The 16,054-nt window shown below is 33.5% G+C and overlaps 1 protein-coding gene across 6 annotated transcripts in view; it reads left to right on the forward strand.

Moving 5' to 3' along the window:
- Positions 1-16,054, forward strand: part of CSMD3 (CUB and Sushi multiple domains 3) — a 1,190,044-nt gene that overhangs the window by 1,009,512 nt on the left and 164,478 nt on the right. For 4 of the 6 annotated variants that reach the window (XM_078072078.1, XM_078072079.1, XM_078072081.1 and 1 more), the window contains 2 exons: positions 14,490-14,603; positions 15,102-15,197. The exons of the other annotated variants lie outside the window; for them this stretch is intronic. In XM_078072078.1, the coding sequence (XP_077928204.1) occupies positions 14,490-14,603; positions 15,102-15,197 (210 nt within the window). The remainder of the gene's footprint in view (positions 1-14,489; positions 14,604-15,101; positions 15,198-16,054) is intronic. 6 annotated transcript variants of the gene reach the window in all.

A 16,054-nucleotide genomic window follows, 5' to 3' on the forward strand; every position in this document is an offset into this window, starting at 1 on the left:
AGGAAGAAAGGGTCACAGAATGGCCAGGAACCACTCATAGAATGTAATAATTCATTTTTTTTCAGCTTTTTATCTAATAAAAAAAAAAAGGACATGATTCTATTGAGTTCCTTTGATCCTAAAGAATCATTTGTAAAAATGTTATAGAAAGTTTGCAATCAATACAAACCATGTATTGAAATGTGCAATTAATTTTTTATTTACTTATTCATGAGAGACAGGGAGAGGGAGGCAGAGGGAGAAGCAGGCTCAGGAGCCGGACATGGGACTCGATTTCAGGACCCTGGGATCATGACCTGAGCCGAAGGCAGATGCTTAATCAACTGAGCCACCCAGGCACCCGAAATGTGCAATTAATTTTTATAATGTTTTACACACACACACGTGCACACCCACACACACACACAGCAACTCCCCAGTATTTTTATTTTATTTTTTTTATTTTTTTATTTTTATTCTATTTTTATTTTACTGTGTATTTTTGCCCTTGATACACTAGAACTAAGCAACCACAGTCATTTTTTAGAGTAAATTTTTAATTATTTAGAATCATTCCAGTTCACTTTAGTTCATGTCTCCAACCTGTTGTACTATATATTCCTTCATTTAAATAGTATCAATATGATAGAGCACTGATTGTAAGGCAAAGAAACAGAATTTGACTTAGTTCAGTTAATCCATCCTAGGTAAACACCTGCATTTTTTATTTCTGCTTAAGACATAAATAACTGAAAGAGTACAAACTTTAGTAAAGGTTTGTTTTCTCATGTTTTTCAAAATTACATTCACAAAATTAAAATATTGCTCCATTACATCTTTCCTTTTTATACAACATTTATTTTCTTATTTTGAACTTTTTACTACTATAATATACATGTCATTATACAATGACACATATTTTATATATATATATAATATACTAATATATAATACTATTATATATATAATATACTATTGTACATATTTTGTATGTATAAACATATATATATTATACACACAGTTCGAAAAAAGGAAAAATTTCCACTGTATTTCTTTTCTGGTCATTAATTCCCCTTGGGGTGGTCTTAGGGCCTCAGTTTCCTCTTACTCAAAATGGGGATAATAGCACCTACTGTTCAGGTCATCATAGGTAAAACCTGACAACACACATCAATCTCCTGACAGCATAAGTAAGTATAGCAAATGTGGCCATAGAACAATGACAGCAGGCTTCATTTAGATTTTTTTCTCGTGGCTCCTCTTTGCCCTCCACTGAATCTAAATGAATTATCTAATCCATCAAATAGTCCAAATAAACCTGAAAGAAAATTTGGAATTCACAAATTGAAGTCAGAATATCATTTACCACACTATATCTATCATCTCTAAATACGAAAAAAATGTATAAAAATAGAATTTAGTGTAAAATTTCTAATAGCTCTGATTCTCAAAACTTTACTTATAAGCCACACGTGACCCTTTTACAGCATACAACCCAAAGGTTTTCAGAGTCTCTTATTTACTTTGGACTATCATGTATAAAATAAGTTATAATGGTCCCATTTTACACGTGAATTCTTTGCTTAATGGTTATTGCTAATTGGGGCCCAGCATCATCTAACTGTAAAAATTCTCTAACAATTAACAACTAAGAAATAAAATTTAGTTACTTATGCAGAATAATTGTTATATAAGAACCATGTAAACAACAAAATTCTTATTAAAGAAAAAGAAATAGAAGAATGGAAATAGGAAAAGAAGTAAAACTTCTCTGAGTGTAATTTGGGTCAAGATCAGATATACTTGGGGGAAGTTGAATAATTTTATGGAATTACATATTGTATCCTTGATCTCCAGGGGGAATCTTAAAATCTCTATTAAAAATAAGATTTCACCCACTGGAAAAAAAAAAACAACAGCAGAATATTCCATTTGCATTTTGAAGCTAGTTACTATGGTTTTGTAAACTATTTAACCCATACATAATATAAAGTGATTCACATGCACAAGTATTTTATGTCTTCATATGTTCTTAATTAACAATAATGTGATTATAAATTAATTTTTAAATAGTTAAATGCATCACTAATTATTCTTTGTTATGATAATGAGAAATTAGTGAATAGTTTGCTCTTTTTTGAAGTCATATTTTTTAGTTATCTTTGTGTTTAGCACTGATCAGTGCTCTGAACAGTTAACTTTCCCTACAAGTGGTTTGGGAAGAACTGAGGTGATGCTATTTTAGTTTGTTTTGCATTCAGATACAAAATGATTAATTTTCAACCATTTTTCCATTGAAGACAATCCAAAACGCATTTTTCACACAGCTTCTTTTAAAAGCTAAATGCTTTATACAGGTCTATGAATAAATTTTGCACATGTAAGTAAAAAGCTTTTTTATACTGTAATGTGAGGTATGTCCATTGGAATTACAGCTTATTAAGTAACTTAGAATATTTAGAAGGATTCTGACATATCTAGACAACCCAAGAAGTTTGAATACAGTAGGTCCCCCCTTATCCACTGTTTCACTTTCCACAGTTTTAGTTACCCACAGGGAATTGTAGTCAAGAAGCAGATGATCTTCCTTCTGAGATATTGTCAGAAAGTCAATAGTAGCCGAATGGTACCTCACGCCTGCGTCATTCACCTCACTTCATCTCATCATGTAGGCATCTTATCATCCCACATCATCACACAAGAAGTGTGAGTACAGTACAATAAGATATCTTGAGAGAGAGAGGCCACATTTACATAACTTATTACAGTATATTGTTATAGTTGTTCTATTTTATTTTTAGTTATTCTTGTTAATCTCTTACTGTGCCTAACTTAGTTAAACTTTATCATAGAAAATATATGTATATTGACCTGCATAGTCAATAATATTGTAACAACTTTGTATAGTGACAGATGGTAACTAGACTTACTGTGGTGACTATTTCATAATGTATAAAATATTGAATTACTGTGTTGTGCATGGTACACCTGAAACTACATATAACATTGTATGCCAGTTATTCTTAAAAAAAGAATCAAGCAGTGTTTTCCATGCAGGTGTAGTAATTATGTTATTTATGTCTAGGGACTTTGACCTTTCTTCTCCCAGTGAAGTCCCAAATCCTGCGGGGTGTTTCTTGTTGTTCTAATTGGAGCTTAGAATGCATTTTCCTATAGGATTGTTGTTGCAAATCATTCAACTATTTTGTACGTCAGTTACCTCATTTGTAAAACAGAGAATTGAGACAGATTCTGAAATCTCTTGTAGAGTCAAAATATTCTGTTATTTTCATGAACTACACTGATTTTAGGTCAAATTGATCTTGTGAGTTAATATGAGCACCTATCATTTTTACATTGTTTTTGTGAGAACATGCATTTTAAAATCTCAACAGTCTACTGGTAATATCTTTTGAACACAACGCATTCATAGGTTTTAGATTGGCCCAATACGAGAGCAGAGACAAGACAGGTCTCCACTGACCCTTGTATCACTAATTTTCTATGAGATCTAGTTCTTTGTTAACAAAAGGCCACATCCACAAAATGGTATTTTATTAATTCAATGGAGAGTTGTTTAACATATCTATAAACTCTCTTAAAAGGAACTAAATTGATCTGTATGTACAAAGTTCTGGGTAAGGAGACAGATAACAATAGATTTATACATCAACCTCAAACATCAATAGGTTCATTGTTTATTAACTAGTGATGTTATTAATCCAAATAAATTTTATATGTGTACCAAGTGAAGGAAAAAAAATTGTCTCAGATTTCTTTCAACCTTGTCTGTATACCTAAATGATTTTCTAGTCAAAAGTCTATATATGAGAAACTGAAATCTATCAATATTTATCAATATCAAAATTTATCAATATATCTAGAATTTCCATTTATAAGTTTCTCAGCAACAGTACAGTATTTTGCACATAGTAAATAATTACTAACTTAATAATGGTAAGGGATTTGGAATGAAGTTCTGAAAGAATATTAGATGCTTTTGCTAATGAGGATGTTGCCAAAAATCAGTGATAAGGTCAACAAGAATGATGGTGAAAATGTTAAAACAAAAATAGTGAGGGGCACCTGGGTTGCTCAGTCTGCTAAGCGGCTGCCTTCAGGTCAGGTCATGATCCTGGAGTCCCTGGATGGAGCCCCATGCTGGGCTCCCTGCTCAGCAGGGAGTCTGCTTCTTCCTCTCCCTCTGCCCCTCTGTCCGGTCATTCTCTCTCTCTCTCTCACTCACTCAGTCTCTCAAATAAATAAATAAAATCTTAGGAAAAAAAAACAGCAATAGTGAGATAAGTTATTTTATCTGTACTTAGAAGAAGAGTAGCTCTTTCCAGACTAGCATAAAATATTTTTTTTTCTTTCTTTGATTATGGACAATATAGTTTGAGACTATTTCTGAAAAGGAAAAAAAATAAACTACAGAATAAAAGTCTTTTGGAGAACTGAAACAATAAGACCAGTTTCCCCTTAGTAGAGTTCAGTGTGTTCTTTGAATAATACATATTCTGTAGATTTATTTCAATAAGTCTTTTATGCTCCAATATGTGTTTATGTATTCTCTGAGGGAGGTTAAAGGACTAAAAGGATATTTATAGCATCTGATGATTTGGACTAAATGAATGATAACGTGTCTTCCAAAATTGATATGCTATTATTCTTATTTTTTTTTTCATTGTTAAGATTACTACTATTACTACTAACCATCACATTTGGTAGAGTTAAAAAAATTAATGCTTAATTTCATTTATTTATAAAATTGTATATCGATATACAGTCTATTGATTTTTTTAAATAAGAGTTTAAAAAGGTCACAAGGTATGGTGTGTGTGTGTGTGTGTGTGTGTGTGTGTGTGTGTGTGTGTATGTGAGTGATATTGTGTGTATTAAGCACCTGCTGGGCCAGATGCTTTAGAGATTAATCTTTACAACAATCCTATGGAGTGGGTATTATTTTGTAGATTAGGAAAATGATTCAGGAAGGTTTACTAGCTTGGTGAAGGTCACACAACACTAAATAGTAAAGCTGGTCAAATCTAGGTGTATAGAATTGCAAATCCCAGGCTCTTTATGACTAACATTTTATTTTGTAAATCATTATGAAAACCAAAATTACTTAACAGATCCTGTTCTTCCTCCTCCTCCTCGTCCTCCTCCTCCTCGTCCTCCTCCTCTTCTTCTTCTTCTTCTTCTTCTTCTTCTTCTTCTTCTTCTTCTTCTTCTTCTTCTTCTTCTTTGTGCAAAAAGGTGGTTTTATTAAAGCATGGTACAGGACCAATGGGCAAAAAGAGATGTCCCTGCTACTCTTCTGAATTCTAAAATCTACCCCTAAAAAGGGCTAAGAGTCTACAGCACATATAACACCTTATTTATTAAGAGCACTTTTTCTTTTTTTGGAAAAACTGAGAAACTCTTTTAAAATGTTGCCCTATGATGAACCCCTCCATCTGTCATCCTAAAATAGATGTAAATTTTGCCAATTAAAGAACTCTTAGTGGAACTTTGAGAGTTGAGGGGTTCAGGGCGCTGAGCCTGCAGTAAAGGCATGGCATGCGTAGGAAGCAATATGCAGAGTGTAAAGAATTCAGTGAAAGCAAGAATTTGAATCCAGGCTTAATGCTGAATTGTATGTGAAAGTCCCATAAATAAAACAGAGAAACAAAATGCTCTGATTGAAATGGGACTTCAGAGGATCAGGAACTGTATGCACATAGCAGCCCTCTTACCTCCAGAGGTGTTCTGCACTTCATCAAATTAACTCTCAACAAAACCTAGATGACAGGAAAATTTGATCAGTTGAGTTTTATCCTACTTCAGTATTCTGCCTTCAGAAGACCCATATTTTTCCAGAAGTATATAACATCCAAAATGAGATGGGGGTCAGGGATCTCACACATTGGAAGAGACTTTCGTGACCTCAACCAAATGAAATGTGTGGATCCTGTCTGGATCCTGAGTTAATCAAAACAACTATAAAAAATACTTCTTCGGAAGGGAGAAAATCAGGAAATGGGATTAAGAAATGGTTATTAAATTACAGAAATTGTTGTTAGTTTTATTAGATACAGTGGTTAGTTGTGGTTATTTTTTAAAGTCCTCATCTGTTAGAAGTAAATATTGAAACCTTTATGGAAAAGGGGTAGGATATTGAGAGTTGCTTTAAAATATTCCCAGGTTGAGGATACAGGAGGGATGGGAGAGAATAAATGAAACAAAATTGAAATGTTCATAAGTGTTGAAACCGGATGGATGGGGTTCATGGGTGTTCATTTTACTCTTCTACTTTGTATATGTTTGGAAATTTCCATAATAAAAAAAAATTCCACTAATTTATGTTACAGTCCACATGAGAATATTTTCATGACCTAAATCTGTCTGGCCTAGTTGGGATTTGGCAGACATATTCTGCCAAAATATGTAGAAAAAGAGACTTAGGAATGGTTAAAGGAAAATACTCATCCAAATTGAAATTGAGTTGAAAATAAAAGTGCTAATAAAATATTGTAACACTTTCAACTTTTAATTTTGCTTTCCTGTTTTAATTCTTTTAAACATGCAGTAGAATTGCTTATTGTGTTTTTCTTGATTTCATTGCTTTTTGAACACCAAATTAATTTTCAGCTATTGGGAAATGTTACAACTGCCAAATTGCAGATAAGCTGCTGGCTTGCAGTTGAGTAGATATTTGTTCCTGAAACAATTAAAGAACACTGAACTACATTTGCTATAAGAGGGTTTTTTTATAATGCCCATATGTTTAAAATAAGTTATAGGCAGTTTGAAATTTTGGGGGTGAGTAAATGGTACGTACAGCCAGCTTTAGAGAAGCCTGAAAGTAAATATGATGGATTTAGTCAGTAAACCTAGCTTATAGATCGGCACGGGTATCACACAGGAAACTGCTAACAGGAAAATAAATTAGGATCCTCTTTACTGCTATGAATTCAAAGCAGGACAAGATTTCTGGAGCTACTTAGTTACTGGATAATCAGGTACCATGGTCAGAGCCATGATTTTGTTTTTAAAATAGCATCTTTTCCTGATTATTACAAAATTGCAATAACAAGATTTTGGTCTATTTCTTTTCAGAGCTAGAATGCTCTCAATGGTGCTCTGTGAGATGCTGACTAATGGAGCACTTCTAGGTTATTTGCTCTAGGGCAAGATTGGCCCCAGGATCTATGGTGGAGGCAAGCTTCTATGTGATTTAAATAGCCCCTAGATAATTAGTGTATGATTCACAAGACTCACCTTATCTAAAATGCTATATTAGTATAAAGCACCTCTTTGTGAGTTAATAGTTTACTGGCATTGTACTATAATAATAACCGTAAGTATTTGGAATCTAACTGATATGTGGAAAATATAAATGTTTCCAAAATACTGATGAAATTCTCAATTATTATTATATCAGTGCAATTTCTACTCAAACTTTTCCAGTGCTAGATGATGTTTTGAAAATAAGTAGCACACTGGGGCGCCTGGGTGGCTCAGTCAGTTAAGCCACTGCCTTCAGCCCAGGTCATGATCCCAGGGTCCTGGGATCGAGCCCCACATCAGGCTCTCTGCTCAGCGGGGAGCCTGCTTCTCCCTCTCCTCCCCACTCATGCTCTCTCTCACTATCTCTGTCTCTCTATCTCTCTCTCAAATAAATAAATAAAATCTTAAAAAAAAAATAAGTAGCACACTAATTTGATTTGGGACTGATTTTAAATGTTCTGCCTTTTGGTGCTTTTGAATAAATTGTTATAATATTTCACTTTATATAGATACTTCACTTTATATAATATATATAATATTTCACTTTATATATATATTTCATAAAATCGAGGTTTTAATTGGATACTTATAATCATCTTTAAATGAGAATGCTTTTAAAATCATGAGGTATCCAAGTGGCATTATATCCCAAAAGCAACCTTGGAGCTTTTTATACAATAAGTAGTTTCACAGTCAGAGCATATAGAGAACAAAGAGTACTGTATGTATATGTTACTAATTGAAAAAGGAAGCATTTTGCATACATGGACATTCCTACAATATTGAAGTATTCATATGAGGTGAAAGTATGAGACAAAATTCATATAAAGGTAGCCAAACTTTTTGATATCTTATGTCACCAACAGTAATTTTTTCATGCTTGCACACATAATCAGGTACAGTTCCAAATACATCTTTGATGTGAATCTTACTTCTGTTCTGCTGGTGGTGTGAGCGCCCATGTGTGTTTTCTCCTGTGCCGTGTTGGTGAATAAAATGCAAGCTGAGCAAAACAGGGGTGACTTCTTTACATTTTTTTCACAGAGCAACTAACCAGCTGAGTGCCTAATACAATCAAAATGAACCCTGGGATACAAAAGAATGTATAGATTTTGAAAAGGACAACAGGCATGTTGAGAATCATGCTGAGATCTGATAGGAATTTACAGTATTTTTCTTTTCCTTTTCCTGCCCGGACTCCCCTCTGTGTGGAACTATTTCCTTTGTGATGGTGTTTCAATGCCTTTGCAACAGAGGGACTAGGACTTAAGATGAAGGGAACTAAAACAAAAGTAGAATGCGCTCTCACATTACTCCCTTTTTCTTAGCCCATATAGAAAACTGCTAATTCCAGTTTCATATTCCACCCGAAAGGATAGAATGTAAAATCAAGTAGACAGAGAAGTGCATAGCCATTTTGAAATCATCAGTCCAATGAACCCTTGACTAAAACAGCTGGAATGCTCTTCTAACCCAATTAGGTCTGTGCTTTGTTCTAAATATGCATGTGTGGAAAGGAGAGTATGAGAAAAAAAATATATTATCTAACTTCGAAGGTCAATTAACTTTTGCCTACCAGTGAATTTTCAGATTGAATTAGTAGCATATATATTTACAAGGCTGAGATACTAGTAGTAATAACTAATACATCTTACTGTGTTCAGGTACTTGTTCAGAGTGTTTTACAAGTGTCGTTGTACATGGTAACTCACATCAATCCTATGAGGTTAGGTACTTTTATTATTCCCTGTTTTACAGATGAGGAAGTTGAGGCATGGAAAGGTGAAGTGACTTCCTCATGTGACTCATCCTAGATTCAGTCCTAGAGTCTGATTCCAGAACCTGACCTAACTCTTCATTTGCCAGTTTTCATTTAGCCTTTATTAGGGCATTCCGGACCCATAGATTTGTGATTTTAAAGCATTAGTCCATCTAAATCTGCTCAGTTGCAGATGCTGACAGTATGTAAGCTGCTTTATCCATTCTTTCCTAGAGCAAAGAAATCACATCATTTTAGCGTGTTGGCACCTGGGTGAATGGGCTACTGCCCATCTGACTGCTAGAACTACCACTGCCCTAAGAGACCTACTTCCCTGCCTTCCTCTACCAAATTTGATCCCTTTTACATCAAAGCAAGTTTGAAGTTTACCAATCACCACCTTAAACAGAAATGGTTAGACCAGTTCTTTTAGCCATGGTCCCATCTGAGTCTGAGGGCTTTTTTTTTTTCCTTTTAAAACTAGTATGCCACTGGAATACTCTGTGACTGATTCCTTCCTGAGAGAAAAACAAAATTGACAAAGGCAAAATTAAAACTCTTCTGTATTTGCATAAACTCAGTATTTATTTTTAATGCGATAACTCCAATCCTAATCACTGAATAACATCAATCGTGTCCATGTTTGTTTTATTATCCTCATTTAAAGTTAATTGCTAAATCAGTGAGCCTCTGTACAATGAATGCACTAGCTAGTTATTTTGATGGCACAAGAATTAAATGCAACTTCCAAAAGTTTCTGACTTGCTTAGGCAATGGTGGAACATTTCAGCAGCAGTGAGAGTAGAAAACTACTTATTTATATTCTAAACAAAGGCACACCCCTCTGGGTGCTAAACCATGTAGTGCATGATGTCTCACCTCACCCGTCCACTGTACTGTTTTCCACAAAGATACTTCCTGAGGGATTGCTGGTCTGCAATGTGCATTCTAACTGTGCAGCCATATTAATGTTCAGGAGTTTCTTTATGCCATCCCAGGTATCCTTTCATCATTTACCGACTTACATTTGGAATGGCTAAATTAAGCAGAATGGATAAAGTCTCATGACTTAAACGAAAGTGACTAAAGGAGAGATGACAGAGTTGGTGCAGAATAAGGAAACAAATGCTCTTTGAAACTTAGTTAAATGAACATTGGTATCATGCAAACCATCTCAGTAAATGGAACCCTTCCTTTCTGCCTTGGTTGGATAGAGTACTGTAAAAATTAGAAGTCAGATAAACCTTGCTTTATGTACAAAGAAAAAGAGATAAACACAATGGCCTGTCTCATTCTGAGTTTATTTGCTCATGGGGGAGCAAACAAACTAGGAAATTTTAAAGTTGGAGTAAATATCCTATCTATCTGATCTAAACTAGAGGTTTTCGCTATTTAAGTGATTTAAGCAGACTAAGTGATGTTTAAAAATCTAATTGTAGGGGTGCCTGGGTGGCTCAGTCAGTTAAGTGTCTGCCTTTGGGTCAGGTCATGATCTTAGGGTCCTGGGATCGAACCCCGCATTAGGCTCCCAGCTCAGAGGAGAGTCTGCTTCTCCCCCTGCTCATGCTCTCGCTCTCTCGCTCTCATATATATAAATAAAATCTTTATAAAAAAATCTAAATTGTATTTTTTTTTTTAAAAAATGCAGCCTAGAACACCTCCTACATGTTGTCCATTAGAGGTTGGTAGAGGACTTGCTTTTAAGAATGGATTAAATGATCAGCACAGCAATGATCTGCATTAAAAGATGTGCCCAACATGCCCTGTTGTTGGTTTACAATTAATTTAATTGGCTAACCTAACATCTTTCCATAGGTAAAGGTAAACTGCTACTTCAATGACTACAAATATAGTTAATGGGATCTAAGAGAAAGACTCTCTCTGGACCAGTTGGCTTTCTGACCCCAGCTGTTTCCAGTACATCATAGAATAGAATCAACAATTTTAGTTAGATTAATAAACTGTATTCCAGGATAAAATATGTGGAAAATAAGAGGCTCAGAAGTAATTTCAGAGATAATAATAGATTCTTTGCATGGACTGATTTGTAGTGGTATTTTACATGTTTATTTCTACCTTATTAGGCTTCCCTTTTCTTCTTTTTTCTAGATTGCAATAATACACATATAACATTATAAAACAGATTTCGAACAAAGGAGTTAAAAGATTATTTTTAAGATCTATCATGCTTAAGAAAGGAAAAAAATTCACTTAAAGTGGTGCTTCCCTTAAGAAACGGCTTAGTGTTTATAGCCTACTCTAATAGCCTGAGAACAAAGTACTTTTGATATTCACATGCAGATCTCCAGAGAAAGGGAAAGAAGCCCTGGAGCTGAGATGCAGAGAATTTTGTATCTCTGTTGGAAACTAAGAAAAAGAAGATAGAGGGCTCACTAATCATTTCAGAAGGCATAATCAGCCCAGACTTTGGAGGTTAATTGTAGTCCTAGAAATAAAAAGATGGCCCAGTCATTAGGTTGAGGTACGTAGATCAGTGTTAAAAGGGTTTTTGTTTTGTTTTGTTTTTTAATGAGAGTGTAACCATGACTCCCATGCAAATATAAAGTAAACATGTATCAAATTCTTTTCATGTATCAAAAATTTTATTTAACCTAGGAATTAATGAGGATTTCAGTAACTACTACAGTGGTTCAATATAGAATTCAATAGTCAAATATAGATCAATGGATAGAGAGGTAGATTGATACATAGATACACAGATAAGCATGGAATGCTGAAATGAATTTACAGGTCTGTCCATTGGACAATAATCCATTGCATGCACCACAGCCCCCCCCAAAACACAGGTGACCCAGAAAGGTAAGCTAAAAAAAAATCTCACCAAAACACAACATCCAGTTATCTTTTGATCCATCTTAAAGTCTTTCACAATTTTTTCCTACAAAGTCCTCAACCATGCAAAGGGTGCAGTTGGCCATTCAGAACATTTTAGAAGCAGAAGACCTACTGCTGTGTGAACATAAGAAAACTAACTAAATAAAGGCATTTGTGGACGGCATGGAGAAGCAAACACAAGGTTTACCATTTAATTCTTGAGGTTTCTAGTTGAGAAAAATTTGGTTCAGGCTTGTAACATAATTTAGTGAGGCAATACTTAACCTGGTAATGTGTAGGAAATCAGATCACTATGCAAGTGTTCTTGATATTTCATACTACAAAAAACTTACTCAAAAATGTACTTTAAAATTTTATTTTTCATATAATGGTTTAGTATACTCTCAGAGTAACTATTTTTTCTCATAAAGGCTATTTTTAATTTAAGATTTCCTTGGCTATGTTAATGCAGATTTAGAGCACAGTTAAAGAATAGTAGCTTACCACTAGTTAGTGAGTGCTTAATGAGGCTAGATTCAACATTCCACTCCCTTACCCCCAGCCCTTCTCAGTTCTCCCCACTGTCAGCTCAGAATTAGCACCACAAATTGCAAGCACAAGTTACTAAGAACACTCCAAGGACATGCCCTATGGTTTTCATTACATAACGCATTGCAAATATGCAGTGTTTATGGCTATATTGTTAGAAGTTACCCTTTCAACATATCCAGTTCACAAGTGACACAAAATTCTGGTCTACCTGTAGAGAAGTGACAATTGTGAACAATAGGCCTAAAAACAAGAAAAAAAATTGTTTTTCCTTAGAAAAAGCCCTTGGATGACTCTGGGTTTTTTTTGTTTGTTTGTTTTTTGAGGGTTTTTTTGGGGGGGGGGATTTGTTTTGTTTTGTTTTTTAGATATTGTTTGTAATGTGGTGGTTTGCTTGGGAACTGGGCATGTTTCCTAATGAAATATTTGAAATATTTGGCAGAATGAGTTAAAAGATGTTGAATTTTAGTGGGTTTTTTTTTCCTAATGTCTTCCCAAAAAAGATACAGAGAAAGAATAGTTTATCTACCAAGAGACTTGTTGCGCCGTGTTTTTACAAAGTGCCTGTGATTAGGCTAACAGGACAGGCAATGACGACATCTGCATTATAATAGAAACTTTCAAAGACACAGTTGAAAACAGATCAAACACCAATCTAAACAAATGCAAAAACAGAAAACAAACTTTCTTAATATTTTTTGGAATATTTTTGAAATGGCTTGGGATTTGGTGGACCAATATATCGATCTTTTAAAAAGGTCTGGACTGAAATTTCGTATGACTTGTAAACTATTAAAACAATAGAATGCATGTATCTGATTCAACAGAAACATAAATTTGTTTTCATGACTTCTAAGAAATGTTTTCAGGAGAATTATTTATGAAAAATAGCACAACAGTGGTCAGGAATTGTTCAAAGCAACAACTCTATCTGTATTCATTTTCCTTTACCCCACAAAGAACTGGACTGAGATCACCAGCTTATTTTAGCAGGCACAAAAAAAAAAGTATATCTTTGTTTACAGTATTATGTGTATGTGTTCATATGTAAAACTCAGCATGTTTCAGATGAATTAGCCTGTCTTCATAGGACCACCAAAGGATGACCATAACCTTGATTCAAGTATAAATTATGATAAACTTTAAAATATATATTCATGCAATGTATAGTTTAATTACAGTAATGTGATTTTGAGTTTATAAAAGTTACCTTGTTTTTACATTATTAAACTTAAAAAACTACTCTTTTAAACCCTGTAATTTTTCTGTTCAACAAAGTGTTTTAAGGATAATTTTTAAAATTTATTTCCTTTTTTAAAAAACAAAATATAAGCTTATTTCTGTTCTGGAACAGGTTCTTTCTTTTAAGTTATAGTTTGGGTCGTTTCTAACGTAAAGTTCATGTATAATTAAAGGAAAAGTACAAAAATGAGAGACATAAATATCTATTGATAAGTACTTCACATCTGTACTTACCGTGAAAAACAACCATTTTGTAAATATGTATATCTCAGTTGCTGAGGAATTATAAAGAAATATTTTGGCAGAATATTAACAATGCTTAGGAATCATTTTTAAGTTAGAATGTGAACACTGTACCTTTTCCAGTGGAACTATTACTCATAGTGGAACAGCATTTTAAAAGCATTCTAAAAAAATCCCCCAAATTAGAACATTGTCTATCTTATATAAAAGAGGAGAAAAAAATTAGAAAAAGAGAAGAGAGTCACAAAGTGAAAAGAACCAAACTACCAATGGGAAAATCAAAGTTATTATAAAGTAATAATCACCAACCTTGTGATTTCTGATCCAAAAATACATGCTATACCCATTTAATTTATTTTTTAAAAAATAGTATTTGAAAAATTTTATTGCTTTTAGGCCACGGTCATTACCTTTATGACCTGAAATACGTGTGTTAGGCGTATCAACCAATTGGCACCTACCCTCTTTTAAAGGTAGAAAAAAGATGAGTATTATATTGTAATACTTTGTTCTCTCTCTCCTCCTCTTTCTATTTTTTTGTTTTGTTTTGTTTTTTGTTTTCGTTTTTGGATGGTTGGTGATTTGTTTGCTTCTCCTGGTTCCTGTTGATCAGTGGTGTTTGGCCAGTTTGTATTTTTCCAGACATCACTCCACGATGTTGTTGAGGTGTATGATGGGCCAACTCAGCAATCTTCTCTGTTATCTTCCCTCTCAGGATCCCATTCAGGTATCCTTTAATAGAACTGCCATGCATCAGTTATTGATTAAAGACTGACTTTGATTGGTATTAGAATGAAAGTTGAGATTTATGTCATCCATATGATACATAAACTGAAAATAGAATCACTCTTTATTAAAAACAAAAATAGAAACACAATAGTAACTTAAACGCTTGAGAAAAATATAACCAACTATTTTGGGGGATTGTAATCAAGTAAATATAATATTTAGTCACTTAGTCTGTGGTATTTAATGTAATATAAAATATGTAAGGATTATTTTTAAAATGAGACAATATGTATCAAAATGTAATAAAAGCCTTCTGGTAAAAAGGTTGAGATTGAAGCTGAACCCAAAGAAAATATATTGTCAGAGGTAGGATATATTAAAGTAATTTGATAGAACATAGATTGACATTTTCAAATAACAGTGTAAATTAATATAATTTGTTAGGTTTACTGAATGAAATTATTTATGATATCTTAGTGTTTGTTTTGTTGAGTAGGAGAATCACTTCCACTGAGTTCAGGTAATCAGATCACAATTCGATTTACTTCAGTTGGACCAATAACAGCTAAGGGATTTCACTTTGTTTATCAAGGTAAGTGACCCTGTAGCCTAGAAACACACTAAGGAATGATATCAGTTACGTCATGCTATGTTCAGAATTATTAATGATGAGATCCTCATAACCATATAGGAGAGATCAAAGTTGTTTTTAGTTGTTTTTCTTTTTTTTAAGTTTTGCCCTGTTCCCTCCCTCATCACTAGAGCACTGTTACTTTGACCAAAGTCAAAAGTGACCTATTGCTTCCATCATCATTCTTAAGTATGATTTTCCTTCCTTCCGACATATTGTTTTAAAACATTTATTTTTTTTCTGACAACTCTTCACTCTCTACATAGTTTATTTTCCCCATAGCCTAGCATTCTAAATTAAAAATATGCAAAATTTTGTGCTGATGTACTTAGACATGCAGGGAAATCATTATTCCATTCTAAAATTTTAGTTTCTCATTCTCTCAGGAGATTTCAAACTTTCTTCATGGGTATTAAATATTTTTGTGCAATTGAAAGTTTGTTTACACAGTTTCTTCTTGCCTTTTATAGACAAGCTTCCACATTATCATTAATATATTAAGGTCTATAATTTGAAACATTTTCTTTTAATTGTGTATGATCATGTAGTAGTTATTCTCAAATGTATCTTGAACTTTATTCTTAAGACATTTATAAACATATATGATTTGATACTTTTATTAACTTCCTTTATCCATTTATAATGTTGGCTATAATATTTTACTGTTTCATTTTTAATAGTATTCCTTCATTAAACAGTATGTGATATTACAAATTTAAAAAGGCACTATTACAAGTCACATAAGAGGAATCAATCTATTTGGAATTCATCATATCATTTTTTTGGGCTGTTGTCAAACTCTTTAATCCCATCTGTAT

Source organism: Halichoerus grypus, chromosome 5, assembly GCF_964656455.1.
Source record: "Halichoerus grypus chromosome 5, mHalGry1.hap1.1, whole genome shotgun sequence".
Lineage (NCBI taxonomy): Eukaryota > Metazoa > Chordata > Mammalia > Carnivora > Phocidae > Halichoerus > Halichoerus grypus.